Source organism: Galeopterus variegatus, unplaced genomic scaffold, assembly GCF_000696425.1.
Source record: "Galeopterus variegatus unplaced genomic scaffold, G_variegatus-3.0.2 Scaffold3387, whole genome shotgun sequence".
NCBI classification, from domain to species: Eukaryota; Metazoa; Chordata; class Mammalia; order Dermoptera; family Cynocephalidae; genus Galeopterus; species Galeopterus variegatus.
The window spans coordinates 142,424-158,340 of NW_007729498.1; the positions used below are offsets into that span (position 1 = coordinate 142,424).

General features: G+C 33.5%; 1 protein-coding gene across 1 annotated transcript in view; it reads right to left on the reverse strand.

Moving 5' to 3' along the window:
• LOC103600567 (transcription factor SOX-5-like) overlaps nucleotides 1-15,917 on the reverse strand; it is a gene marked incomplete at its 3' end in the record, with an annotated part of 203,597 nt that overhangs the window by 139,259 nt on the left and 48,421 nt on the right. The window contains exon 2 of the mRNA XM_008584860.1: nucleotides 11,901-12,132. Within this exon, the coding sequence (XP_008583082.1) occupies nucleotides 11,901-12,132 (232 nt within the window). The remainder of the gene's footprint in view (nucleotides 1-11,900; nucleotides 12,133-15,917) is intronic.

Here is a 15,917-nt window from a genome sequence, read left to right on the forward strand (position 1 = left end):
GGCCCCCCCCCCCCCCCAAGCACAATCTTCTGTTCTGGTAAAAAATAGCAATTAGTCAACAGAGGACAAACTATTCAAGAACTATAGCATCTATCAAGTGCTTGCTATGTGCCAGGCACGCTTCAAGGCCATTTTTAAGAACTGAATTATTTAATTCTAAAACTTCTGTATATGGAGAGGTTCTATCATTGCCATTTTCACATGAGAAAATGAAAGCACAGAGATGCTACAAAACTTAGACAAGATCCCACATCATGTGCAATTTGTAATTCTAACTGGAATCCAAGCAGTTTAAGGGCTCTTTACCACCACATTATACATCTCATAATCTTATCAAAATGCTGTTTTTGACTTGGCTTAGGTAGACTTTTGTTTTGATGGTGGTGGTAGCGGTGGCTGCTGTTGCTGAACAGTTTTTACAATATAAAACAAAAATTTGGCTGCCAATGAACAATGGGGGGTACTCAAAAAACTCGTGGACAGATAGGAATGAAAATTAATATGAATCTTTCCATGAACTTTTTGAAGTATGCTCGTATTTATGATAATTGAATTTGTCATAAATATTGACTGAGAGATAGTATCTCAGATTGGATGAATGGGCTCCTTTTAATGACAAGAGATTGATATTTCTATTTGATTTCTCATTTCCAAAGTGTTTTTTTTTTCTTAGCTTAAGGTTTTCTTGTAGGTTACTTAAATTTATGAGAATTGTATGCATCTAACATTTAAGACAATGTACCATTTTTTCCTGGATCAAAGAACTTAAACATTTCTCTACGTGCTTAATAACTAACATTTACTGAGTGCCTGCTACATGCCAGGCAGCAGAGTGCCTTATGTGCACTGACTTCTTTAAACATTATAAGCACACTCTAAGTTAGATGCTATTGTTATCATCCCCATTTTACAGATGGCAAAATTAATCTAAAATGTGGCCATAACTTGCCAAATGTCATACAGATATCAAACAGAAGTACCTGGAATTTACCCAGTAATTTTGTCACTAGGGGCCATGTGCTTAACAACTATGCCATGCCAACTCTCTTACAGTTAGAACACAAATTAATACTAATTGTTACTTGAAAGGGCTGGCAAATAATCCTTTGGAATCCTGTATATTGCTCAACAGCTTATGTAGAACTTTTTGCACACACTCTGAAATAGTCAAATGCCTCAGCCCATTTAAAGCCCGCTAAAGAAGAGAAAAAACCAGGTTAACGCTGAATTAGGGTAGAATAAATAGTCTAGTAAATATTGTTCTACATGCCTACCCACAAGTATATTTAAAGGCGATTAAAATACTATATTCTGATAAACTATAGAAAGGATTTGAACATTTATATAAGTGGAGAGGCAGTGAACAAAGTAATTAAGTGTGTGGGCTCTGAAGTCCTGAACCCAAACTCCATCACTTATCTATCAGGCAAGTCACGTCAACTATCCCAGACGGTTTTCTATCTGTAATTTGGGGATAATCACTGGCTTGATATAAGATTGGCTGAGATAATAAGTGTAGGGTGGCTGGTACACAGAAAACATTGAAATATTATGTATTCTTCTTATTATTAATTATTATGTTCCTTATTCTAAAGAGCATTGGCTGTTTGAAATCTCCCATATTAGAGTTGCATCTACCAGTCTGAAAATAGGCTATAAGAAATGTTCACACAAGACTTTCAGAGTTGCTTCTTATGTTCTACAGATGAACCCAGGGAAATCAGAATCTCAGATACACAAAAAGCATGTTCTCTGCCTCCTGTGTCCCTAGTGGTTCAAAGCATGCCAGCCACTGCCACAAGCCTGAAGGTGGATACTGGTAACAGCCTGGTAATTTCCTCTCCTCCAGGATGTATGTTTACACAGAGGGAAAGGTCTAGTTGTGGCCAGAGAGGTGGTTACCAGGCTTAGTACATTATTAAGTGTAATGCTGTAACTTATTTGTCTGTTACTTATTAATAATAGGTTTTGAATTTTTACATTTATATCTTTTACATAAATAAAAAGCTACTTAACAGTACCTTTGGAGTTATACCCCTGTATTTTTCATATCCTACTTCCATTTAAAATTTTGTATTAACTCTTAAATATTATTTTGTAGTTTAAGGATATCGACAAACAAGATTAATTATTTTATCTTGAGACAGGCTGGATTTTTAAGAGCTCAGAAGAGACAATGAAGTAAACACTGCTTCTCTATATAATGATAACACTGTTTGCCCTGCTGCCACAGAAGCAGCCTTGACTAAATAAGACACAAAATCCACTCACTTGTATTCATTTACTTTATCATGTGATGTCAGTGTCACAGAGCTGGCCAAGGCTGCTCTCCTTATAGTCACACCTCATCTGCTCCCAAGGATCATTCCTAAAAGTGGTCTATGGGAAAATATTAACAAGCATTTTGACTTTGCAGAAAGGAGATATGTAACCAAACAGACCAATTACAATTGTCAGCTTAAGTTAGCTTTCTTTATATTTATTGCCCATTTTAAATATCAAAGAGCTTTCCCTCTACCCCATCTAGTAGAATAGAGAAAATACAAACAGAATTTACTTTCTAAAACAAGAAACAGAAAAAGACGGCATGAGATGATCAAAACTGGTAGTATACTGAAATACTATCATGGATTCAGTTTTAATGTCAGCTTTATGCCAGAACAAATTATTAGTATCTCAGACCTTGTGGAAGAAGTAAAGGATTTAAATATACTTAATGTTTTTAAATTCACCTAATGCGACACCAAGAGTGTTCTAAACAATTTGAGTTCAGATCATTTCTTAAGGAATCAGTTTTCTTGAAAGTGCTTTTTCCCCGGGATCTTCCTATTAGATTTTCTATTCTACAGAATCTTTTCTATCTTTTTAACTTATCACCTCAAAACCCAAGTATTTGCCATTGTATATACTTTTAAAAGAGAAAATTATATGAATGAGTATAACTGACAAAACAAGTGAAAAAATATACTGAAAATACAATACTTCCTTATATTATTTTTATGACTTCACTTTCTTAAGATCCAAATGAAGTGCTAATGGTTATGCTTTTTAAAAAGGCTTCTATACAAAGATCACTTTTCCTTTTTTAGATAAAATGGGGCATTGCATCTAACTGATAATGGCCAAGAGGAAACATGGAACGAGCATAATTTAAAATATTTTGAGGTCCCTTGGACATTTAAGTTACTGAGGCATATTGATTTCATTCCAATTCCTAGAAATCAGGCAAGATTCCTATTCCTTTTAGATTCTCTTAGGTGACTTTCTTTGCAAGTATGAAATAAGAAATAATGACAAATGCACTGGTGTTATCACTCATATTAAGTTAATGCAGTGACACTAACATTAAAATTACTTTGTAGTTATGGAAATGACCTCCTTCCCTATTTTTTATACCTTAATTAATCTCTATAAAATCCCGAATTTAAGAAAGAAATTTGAAGACAAAAAGATTTACATTAAATCAAGAACTGCGTGAAAATAGTGTCAAATGCTGTCAAATAATTTAAAATGGAAATAAGTAGCAGGCATGTAAAGGATGTAGGTATCTGATAAAGCATCAGTTCCCAGACATTTGGATTCACTAGGTGCAAATGCAAAAAATAATCTGGGAACCAACATAGAATTCCAAGCCTTGTTTTCCCAAGGACATTAAAAATAAAATTACCATTTATCATCAATATTGGATCACAAAAGAAAAATAAAATAATACAATTTCAGAATAAACTGAGGAAATGTTTAGTTTTGTGAAGAACTCACTATACCACCCACCCGTTTAGTAAAAAACAGTGAAAATTTTTTCATAAAACCAATTGATCTTTATTAATCACATGTAATAAGAGAAATCTAGGCTGACTTCAAGGTCTGGCAAACCCCCAAGAGGCAAAATGCGTAAATAACAAGGAAGTATGAAGCACAAAGGTGCTGATTCTCCTACCCTGTCTCCCTTCTTGATAATGGCTCTATTGAGATCCACAAGAGGACCCATTAAGAATGTTTTCTGATAGAGGTGAACTGAAAGAGAGAGGAAGAGGAGCAAAAGAGGTAAAGAATCAAAGGAAGAAATGAGGAAGAATTGAAAACAAAACACCTAGGATACAGAATAAAGTCTGGTTTCAAACAAACTTTTCATTATTTTTAACTTACAGATAAAAATGATCTTTTCTTTTTTCTTTTTTAATGCAGGTCTGAGAATAACAAATGAGATAAAGATGACCACCTATCCATTCCACAAAACCAGGAACACCATTCACGTAAGTTTCCAGCATGGCTTCTTAGTGTCCTTGTTATTTCTAGTATACTAGCCAAGTATTTCATCATTCTTTACACTGCGTTCAAGGTGGCCACCCAGATAAGAAAAGAAACATTTAAAACTTCAATATCTAAAATAGTTGTTTTTATCCCTATTAATGTGAGGCACATACTTTACTAATTTCCCCAAATTTTATATTAAAACCTTCACGGTATACTTTGTGTTCAATATTTTTTCCTTTTTTTAAAGTTGCTCTTGTATTTTTTCTGAGTTATTTCTGCTGGGAAAAAAATATTTATGGCAAAAGCAAAACTATATTCCATTGTAAAGACCTTGCATTAATGGTAATTGATTCAATGTGTATATGTTTTTAGATATCTAGGCATCTAGTAATTGTTTTCTATGGAAACAATTTCAAATTAATCTATTTTTGATCCCCACAAATGAGATACCTTTCAACTGTGAATTTCCTGTACCAGGGTTCTAATATTTTTTATTGTATTATGTTATGGTGATTTTTGTGCTTATCTTACCTTCATACTACACAAAAAACTACATGACGGAAGAGATTGGTTCTTACTCATTTCTATACCTTTGTTGTTAAGTATTCATTGTATATATATGAGTTGATCTTTCTGCAACATCCCCATTAAATGAAAGCCATTAAATTCCATTAGGCCAAATCTTTTTAAGCAAACACGTCCCCTTCCCCCCATTATCACAGCATTAGAAGTTCCTGCCTATTCCCCTGTCACTGCATAGCACTATGTGGGGATGCTAACAGTAGACTATCATTAAGTGTTCTGAACTATCTCACAATTCCCACACAGCGCTTTTTTTCATGTGAGAATATACCCATTAATTTCTCAAGGCCCAGTTAACTTTACGCTTAACAGTGCTACTTCAAATACTGTGGACGTCATATGAATCAAGGTTTTCTCAACTTAATGTTAAACACCACCTTCCCTCCCACCACAGGATTGAATGGAATTGTATGGCGATAGGACAAAATGATCTATTGCACAACTTATCCAGTGGTTGATGGACCCCAGCTGATTGTTTTTCACATATCCGCATTCATGCTAGCCCTGGGGGTAATTTCCAGAAACAATGCAAGTATAAAGATTGAACCACTTACATTTAAACACAAGCCTGGTATTATATCTAGATAAACAGCATCATGTGATATTTGGTGACAACATTTACAGAATAATGTTTGTAACAATGTAATTTCATTGTATGATAAACATCAATTTACCATAAAAAACATACAAACTTGTCACCATTTTCACCTTGTTTCAACTGAATTGGCCTTGTACAGATAAGCAAGCCTATCTCTTACAGAAACAACAGTTTATAGATAAACTGTGTGAAATCGGGTATGCGCATGTAGAATTATACTGCCTACTATCATAATTTTACACTGCACATATGGCTTCCAAGCTTACTTTATCTGAATCTTTCTGAATCTATTCTCCATGCTATTAAACTGGGCACATTCCACATCATTCAAAAGTAATTACACTTTTGTCTAGAGTGTAGGAGACTGCTCTCCCTAAACAATGAAATTCTCATTATTAGAACTGGCACAATCACCACACTGGTTTAACAACAGTATGCATTATAGCATCACAATAACTTATGTTAAGTTTGATATACAAAGGTAACAAGAAATTTTAAAGTATATAAAGCACCATATAAAAATGAGAATCTTTACCATACCATAATTAAGGTCTTATTCTGTGACTTATTTTTAAGTAACACATGCATTTTTCTCCTTTTCTTCTTAAATTTTCTGAACAGTATTTCACACATAACATCAAAAACACATAAGTGACTGTTAGATTGTAAGTAAAATTTATATAAAGGGTATTTCAAGACACAGTTATAATATAGCAATTAAAATTATTTTGGGTAAGTAAAGAATCCTAGGATCTGACAGTGAGCCTGAGCAAGTAAAAGCCCCTCTCTGTCATATGCATTGAATGAAAAATGAATTCTTTCACTGTTTAAGGTTGGATTTCATACACTTGAGACTTGCTTTAATGTTATGCTCAGGGTCTCAGGTATACATCCAAGCTCTACAGAAGATCAACTTAAAAAGTCACCTTCTTCTTTTGGTGGACTTCAGGAAGAAACTGACTCACACTGAATGCTGTTCTATGATAACTACTGTTCCTGTAATGTTTAAGCACATTAACGTTAAGATACATCATATTATTAAACTACAACATAAATACCCAGAGCTCTTCAACAATTCCAGGAAAATGTCATCAGTATAAACAATAAATAAGATATTAATAACATCATACTTTTAAATCCAATGGATCTTTAAATGTTAAAAAAATGCAAAGTATTTATTTCATAATAAAATTCAGCTATCTTCAAAGCAAGCAACTTAAATTATTTTTTAAATTAAAGCATTGTACTGTTCACTCAACACAAAAGTAGCTTAAGGAGTCAAAAGAGTTTGGCTGAGATAGACTGTGCTTGCTTTTCATATATGTGTGTTTGTGTGTGTGTGTATGCATACACACACACACACACACACATAAAGTCAGCTGATTATTCAGTAGCCATAAGTGGTCGAGACTCATTTCACAACACATCTGACATTGGAACAACAATCTAGCCAACAGAATAGCATGCAACCAGATAGAAAATGAGTGCCAAAGTGGCCACCAAAGAATTCCTGGCAGCTTCTCCTGATGCTGCTACTTGATTTCTCTTCAGTCTATTTCCTCTGGTTTCCATTAATACTCATGTTAATTAACATGAGGACATATTCTGGATAGTCCTTTGCATATTCAAATAAAATCCATCTATATCAGAAGTATTATTAAAAAGGAGCCACTATCATTTTAGTGATTCTTGCTTGTCTCTGTAACTTTGAAGTGACAGTCACCAAAACTCACGTTAAAACAACAGCAAAGAAGAAAAGGTGAGATTCAACCATCAATAAGAATACATTTCAGGAACTACCTTCCTACTCATGTTAGAATCAGACTTTCACATTGCTTTTAACTTTTTAAACATTATATGAGAATCAAAATTTGCTATTAATTGATTGGTAATCTTATGAGAGCTTCACAGCAGAAACCAACAGAATTATAACAATCTGTGTCTCAATCTTATGTTGATTAGAAATCTGACAGTATTGTGAATGTATATAATGTCTGTTAGACAGTTCATCAGTAGTGCACCCGGAACAGTGAGTAAAATCTTCCAAAAATAAAATGAAATTCTAGTGTTCATGCCAGTTACAGCTATTTGGGAGTTGCTCTTAGCTAGGCACTTAGTTTATTCCTCCATAATACTCAGGCAATAAACACAGTTCCAGAAAGGAAAAACTGCATCCTTATCTGACTTAATTCCAAACCTTAACACTTGCATATCCTGAATCTAAACAAGGAATCCTAATTCCTCCAACTCTTTTAATAGCAACAATCATTAAGTATACAGAACTTTTATCTGAGGAAATATTTTCCAATTTAGGTTTTACACTGAAAGTATTTCTCTATAACTTCAATCCAGCATTATAGGGATCCCTCAATAGTTTTACTTTGTCTTCAATCTATTTGAGCAATAAAACACAGACATCTCCCAACATCTCTCTTCTTTTTTTAAGAATGGAGTATGGATGCCACATGGATATAGGCAATGAAATCTACCTGTTTTTTTTTTTCTTTCTTAAATTGAACTCTATGATATAAAGCCTATGAAAATTCTCTGTTTTCAAAGAAATGGGAATAGAAAAAAAATAGAATGTCTTTCCCTACTGAAATAAAAGGACCTATTATGTGAATACAACAATGGCCTGGTATCCAGAAAAAAAAGAAAGTATTCAAGTTGAAAAATAATTCTATAAATATATTCAATCATTTTGATAAATGAGTAAAATACATCTTAATCAGTTTAATAGCTGAATATATCATTACTTTTTGCTTTCTGAACATTCTACATCAGTAGATTCTACTTCAGTTTTAAAATTTTTGTAAAATAAACATAGTGATTATGAATTAGTGTCTTTAACATCTTTGCCCAAAACATATTTACCATTTACTCATTCATATAAACTCAGCCATTTAGTCGTTGATCATAAATTGAGTTTCTATTATATCCTAGAACCTAAAAATAAATATAAACATGATTGTTCCTTTAAGAAGAAATACAATATATAGAAAGGCAGACATGTAAATCCATAAATTATAAAGTAGACCATGAGAAAAGATATTAAACAGTGTCATGGATAAAAGAACAATGCAGTAACCATTTGGTCTTTGTGGGTCAGTGAAAGCACCTAAGAAAAGGCAATTTTTGAACCTTAGCTTGTAGGAAAAACACAATTCATCAGGAAGGTAAAATATGAAAAGAAAGTTTTATAGGTAGAAAGAGTAGAACTGTGTCATTCAAAGGCCATCTGGTATGTTCATGAAAATGTGTGGAAAGTTTGGTATGACTGGAGCATTGTGTCCACAGAAGGATGGGGTAGAAAAGGAAATTAAAGCCATAGGTTGATGCCAGTCTATATAGTTTTTTGCTAAGATAAGGAGTTTTAGACTAAATCCTGTAAGCAACCGGACACACATTAGTTTCAAAAGTAAACAATCCAAGTCATTTCTCATGGAAACAAGTCTACTGGAAGTTGGAAGAAAGATTGGAAAGAGACGCTGAAAATTTGACATTACAATAGGTGAATATTCCAGCTATTTACTCAAGAGATGAAAAGTAGCTGGAATCAAGAAACATTTGAGGCAGAAACAAATTTAGAAACCAGTTAGACAGACAGTTAAAAAAAAGTATATGTGGTGATGTCACTAAAACTAAGGTAAATCATTTGTATCTGAACTGCACTAACTTCTAGAACAGCAGATCTTAACCGTTTGGGGTTACAGAACTGCTTGAGAGTCTGATGGGAACCCTAACACTACTCAGGTAGGCCGATATATACGGAGTTCTCCATTCGTTTTCAGGCGATCCACAGACCCCAGTTAAGGACTTCTACTTTAGATGGAGTTCTTTGAGGAAAGAGGTTGTGCCTTACTCAAATCTATTTCCATCGTGTCCAACATAAAACTTGGTACAAAGTAGGCAGTTCATGGGCCGAGTCTGTGGCGCACTCAGGAGAGTGCGGCGCTGGGAGCGCTCCCGCCACGGGTTTGGATCCTATATAGGGATTGGCTGAGCGCGGTGCGGCTGGTCTCAAAAAAAAAAAAAAAAAAAAAAGGCAAAAAAAAAAAAAAAAAAAAAAAAGAACAAAAAAAAAAAAAAAAAAAAAAAAGAACAAAAAAAAAAAAAAAAAAAAAAAAGAACAAAAAAAAAAAAAAAAAAAAAAAAGAACAAAAAAAAAAAAAAAAAAAAAAAAGAACAAAAAAAAAAAAAAAAAAAAAAAAGAACAAAAAAAAAAAAAAAAAAAAAAAAGAACAAAAAAAAAAAAAAAAAAAAAAAAGAACAAAAAAAAAAAAAAAAAAAAAAAAGAACAAAAAAAAAAAAAAAAAAAAAAAAGAACAAAAAAAAAAAAAAAAAAAAAAAAGGACAACAAACAAACAAACAAACAAACAAAAACAAAGTAGGCAGTTCATCATTATTACTTAGACTGAACCTTCTATTAAAAACTGAATGGTTTCATTTGCACTAATTACCTGCCTCACAGCGTCCCCTCGTGGTACTACATTGTGCAACTTCATACCCATCCTTGATTGTACTCAAAATAATCTCCTCTCTATCTCTCTTGGTATTCTTCTAGTCATCACTAGTTATATTCACCCTTTCAAATTTGTTATGCTTATAGTACTACCACAGGAAAACCCATCCAAGAAGCATTCTCAACTGGATACTCTCCGAGAGAGGGCAATGGTTAAATTATTAAGAGGGAAAAGGCATTAGCAATGATGAAACGCCAAATGGAACATGTGGCTTCCTTACCCTGCTGACCTGCACAGTACCCATCTTTCCCCTTTCTTTTCTGAGTTTAGCCTTTTTGAGAGAAGACAAAAAGTTTTATCATTGCGCATAACTAACGTGAACTCATGGGAGGAATTACAGATAGTATGATTTAACTTGCTAAGAAATAGATGATCAGAGTATAAAATACGCCTGTGCTCTTGTGAAAAAGCAGCAGCATATAATGTTTATATGTATGGACTCCAAAGCCACACTGCTTGGGTAAACCCTCTTTCTCCAACTTATTAGCTATGTTCTGGAGCAAGTTCTTTAACCTCCCTGTGCCTCAGTTTCCTCATCTGTAAAATGGGTTTAATAACATCTCTCTGAATTATTGTGAGGGTTAAATGATTTATTACATTATTAAGAATTGCTTAAAATGCCACTTCTATGTAAGTGTTACATACAGGTTAGCTAAAACATTATTGTTGGTGGGAAAATCTCCGCACATAGTCAAATATCCAAAGAAATTTTGATTATGAGGCTTAAAATGTTGAATGGGAATATTTAAATCTAATGTGAACGTCAAAATACGTCTGTTGCACAGATACTAAAAGATATATGATTCTTCTTGTTGATTTAATTCCATACATGTTGATTTAAATCATACAGTTAACATAAATAAGTTGGGCATATTTCAGCACTAAGTGCATTTACGATATGCAATAATTTCCTGGAGAAAGAAAAAAAAAAAAAAAAAAAAAGAAAAACTAAAAGAATCAGAGCAGTCTTTAAAGGTATAAGAATGTACAATAAAACATATTTTTGTTAGTCTAATCAGGTTCAAATTAACAGCATTGGCATCCTTGAAGTTGAAAAGGAGGAGAGGTCACAAAAACGTGACATCCATCCAACAGCCATGCTGAGAGGTGAGGGTAGCTTTGCTGGCAGCTAAGTGCCCTGCTACCTTACTAACATGGTGCTTCTATGTATTTAAATTGCTAAGAAGGACAAAAATGCCTTATTTGTGTTTGTGTGTGCTGTCTAAGGTTCAGCCAAAGACCCTATGCTGCCTTCTCTTCTCTTGCCCTTGAAGTCCCATTTTCCTAATCTTCTGCAGTGATCAGACCCCAGAATAAGAGGCCAGAGAAATTACCCTGAGTTGCATATTCTAGAAGAGGATATAACAGGGAATTACTGAATTATCAAAACAACAGTGTGGATGGGATTGGGTTAGAAATTGGTGCAGTCACCTTAGAAAACTATTGTCTCTGTGAAATATATTCTTCTACAAAATTCCCACTACTGTAAGGAATACTGGAATTCAATCTGGGTAAAACAAAAAAATGGAAAAACATTTGATTTAGCATGGTAGAATTGTTCAAATTATGTTCATTGTAAATCTATCTGGAAAAAAACACCCTTTTATTATAAAGAATATGACATCAAACTTTCAAACTGACTAGTTTTGAATGTGTTACTTTTAACATTATTCTTACATTTTGTATGTTTTTTTCCTCTAATTAAATTGTAAGCATCTCAAAAGCAGGAATTCTTGAAAAACAAAAAACAAAAAAACAAACAAAAATAGCATATCTTCTCCCTACTGGAATGAATTTATAAAGAATTCTAAGATGCCAGGAGTGAATCTTGCGTAAGGCTATTAAGTAGATGATGGTTATAAAGCAAAGGACTGAAGCCAACTGTTAGGGGAGTAGACTGGTCAAAAAGTGAGTGTGGGCACAATAGACCATGAGAAACCTACCATTGTATTGTGCTGAGAAGTGGGAGTCCTATGGCCACAAGTCTCTTGCGTCAGCAGAGAAACTGGCTGAAATTCCTCAGAGTGAGGCTTGTTGGGAAAACTCACATGCAAGGGAAGGTGAAAGGCTGGGAGCCCGTCACTCTCCTCTTCTTCCACTTTCTGTCTGCTTGTCACCATGGCTACCTCTCCATCTGCTTCCCCATACGGAGAGGCTGGTCGCTTGGAAGACATCCTGGAAGGAACAAAAGAGGAGAAAATAATGAAACCTCCACATAAATCCTTAATGCCGTCATTGTGTGGTTAGGGGCCATTGTAACAGAAATGCCTTTTTGTGCTAGCAGAGAGCAGGAAACCATCCAAATACCACTGCAAAGCACACACAATCAGAAACAATGGCCAAGCAGGTAGCAACAGAACAGTGCTTGTTTGTTGTGAGAATAATACACTAATATAGCACTCTCTTGTATTCTGGCTTCTTAAACAAGAGAATCCACCTAAGAACACTGCATAATGAAAGACCGTTCCATTTTAAAGGAAAGAAAAATACCCATCTAGTTTTACACTTTGATAGACCTTATTGAGGACAGAACATTTATGAATAGCAGTTTATACTGTTGGCAGTTTAAAAGAAGAACACTAAAATTTCTTTCATCAAAAATAAACTAAGTAAATGACAAATTTACTGTTATAAAAAATTTGCATTTTATTAGAAGTAACATTATTGTGAAATGTAGAAATATTAGTTATAAGCAAATTGCTGTTATAACAAATTTGCATTTTATTAGAAGTAACATTATTGTGAAATGTAGAAATATTAGTTATAAGCAAATCTCAGAGCAACTGACAAAAAGTTTGCTATTTGTTTAAAGCTTAAGAATTGAATAAATTTACAATCACTGTTAATCTTGAAACATTTGGAAATTTAATTTTCTTTCTCTAACTTTCCCAAATCACCCAATTTTGGCATTTAGTTATAAAATCAAAGTATCAAGGGAGTAAAAAAAGGTAAGAATATAAAAATATTTCAATTCTATTTTCACAACTCTATGAATGATTTAGATGTGAATTCTCAGACTTGTTTACTCCTTAGAATACTGAAATAAGAGGAAAAATTCCAGAGAAGGACGTTTTGTTTTGATGAGCTATGGCCTGTATGAAAATGGTCTTAGATAACTAAACAAGCATTAAACATTTTCTTTGTACTTGAGTCGGATTCAGAATATTATCAGATGTTAAAAATATGTGACAAATATTTTTAGTTAAATACTTTTTTCTTTCATTAAAAGTTTTACATAGAAATATAACTGAGTTAAAATGTTTAATTAAAAACAAAACAAAACTCTTGCAGTATTTACAACTTGATCTGACCTTGGAAAAGCTGTATTTTTTGTTCAGCAAACAGTGTTTATAGAATCATACTTTCTTATTCTTGACAAGGTGAATGAGAGGCAGGAAAATATTTACTAACTGCCACACCACTTCCTTCGTATATATCACTGATTCTTAAATTTAAAATGCGTTCGCAAAAGAAATGCTTCTAATCATTATGCAGTAATTCTATTTTTAGTGTTAGAAATTTCAAAACAAAAAAAATGTATTCAAGTACTGAAGGTTTCCTATTAAGAAACAGTAGGGCAGTAGGGGAAAAAAAGGGCTTTAGAGTCAGATAATCATGGGTTAAAGTACTGATTCTGCCACTTACTAGCTGTGAGACTTAATCTCTCTATCTCAATTTACTCCCCTTTAAAGTGAGATATTATATCTACCTCACAAGCCTTTTAAAAAATGAACTGTGTACCATATGAAAAATAACTAGTATTCAACACAGAGTGGACACTCAATAAATAATAGCCCTCATTCATTTTATAAACTTTAAAACTACTCTGTGACTCATTCACCCTCAAAAAACAAAACAAAACAAAAAACCAAAAAATTCTTCCAAAATGAGGAAAGCAGATTGCCTTAAATACAAAGTCTCCTGTTAAAGAAATGTTCCCTGGCCAGCAATACTTAACAGTAAACTGATCAAATGTATTAGCACGTGTTTAAAAAAAAATGTTAATAGTAGGGGCACTGATCAGCTGAAGAACAGAGAAAGAGGAGGAAATATTGGCAGCTACCATGTGAGCACTGTCCAAAGGAGAAGTAGACCTGGCCATCACACTTCAAGTATCTTTAACAACTTCCAATCCCATTACCAAGGACTATTCCAAGTATACTGTAAGTATGGAGAAGGATATAGAGGGATATAAGGGATATATCAGTACATGTATAACCCCTAAACACTAGAAATATTTAACTCCCACTGTTCTGATTCCATGTTCTGCAAGCAAACTTCTGATTCCCATATAAAGAATGGGCAGACAGAATAGACTTGAAATATTTAAGGTCTTTGTAAAGTTCTTTAGCACAGTAAATTAATAAAGAAACTTATAATTATTTCTTGGTTTTACATATAGCTCAACTATAAGGAGATTATGCCTTTGTTATACAAACCCTAGTATTTGTGGTTTGTGTGGGCATTATCATTCTTACTGGAATTAATAAATTGGTATTCTGGTGTTTACCGCAGCCTCATGTTCAATCAGTCTTTCAGTGTCTGAAAACTCTAGGTTATTGATGAAAGCCTGTCTCTGGTCATCAAAGCAGAAAGCTGGACTGACTGGCCTTTTCCAAGTTAATACAATTCTATGACTTTCAGAACCATCATCTTCCTGTTGATTTCTACTTTGCTACTATCATTATTAATAACAACTATAAAAACTGTAAGTCCAAAAATAGACATAAGGTAGATAAAGTAAACAGATAAGATGTTAATGCTCTTCTCAAAATGTATAATCAGCTCATTATTTAAATTAACTTTATATACAACTGGGTAAGTGTTCTCTACATATAAAATTCTAGAGAGCAAAATGTTTAAGAATCTTCACTGAACATTAAGGAGGCATGGTGCCAGAGGCAACTAATCCTAAAATAGCACATATTTCATGTTTGTTTCAATTCCATCACAGTCTTATAGAATGTTCTTAGTGGGTTGGACTTGAAAGTATTTTTAATACAATTCAGGTAAAAGATTTTTTAAATTATTACAATAAAAATGACCATGGTTATTTGACCATTTTATTACAATAAAAATGACAATTTTAATAATAGGCTACTAAGTCAGAAAAAAGTAAAATACATAACAAATTACTTAAAGAGCTATCAATCTTTTGGTCGTATTATTCATGCTTACTATGACTCATAGTACTTCTAAAAATATTGATTAAAAACACCAAAAACATTAGATTCTTTTATTTTTGTTTATCTAACAAAGGGTTTTATCTTGGACAGAGGAAGGTCTAATTAATTTCAAAGACAATCATAATTTTACAGGCACTGCAAATATCCATATATTGTCCCTCTGGAATATGTAGTTTATACTACATGGCTGGGTTGCCATGCAATAATACCTTGGAAAAATTTGAGGATCGAGGCTGGTGTATGCTCCTATGCATTCATTCGGAGATGACTTTGTCATTCCTGTGGTAAATGCCAGGCTTACCAATGAACACAACTCAGACTTCAAAGAAACTGACGTGAGACAGACAAACATCATCTAATGTGAAAATGCCTTGTGGAGCTATGACGACACAAGAGTGGTCTTTAACTGTTTTGTGTGTGGTCATCAAAACCTTCTTGAAAGAACCGACATCTAATTCCAAGGCAGCAGGGCATTTTCCAAATCATCAACAATTTACTAACCACCACTATGTGCATGACACATATATAAATCAGAATAAAAAAAATGTAATTCAGGGCCTCTGGAGTCAGACGCGCTGCCATTGCGCCACGAGGTCACGTAATTCAGGGCCTCTGCTTTTAGACGTTTATTAACTTGTTGACAAGATTTTAAATAAAAGGCTTCCAAATCATCAACAATTTACTAACCACCACTATGTGCATGACACATATATAAATCAGAATAAAAAAAATGTAATTCAGGGCCTCTGCTTTTAGACGTTTATTAACTTGTTG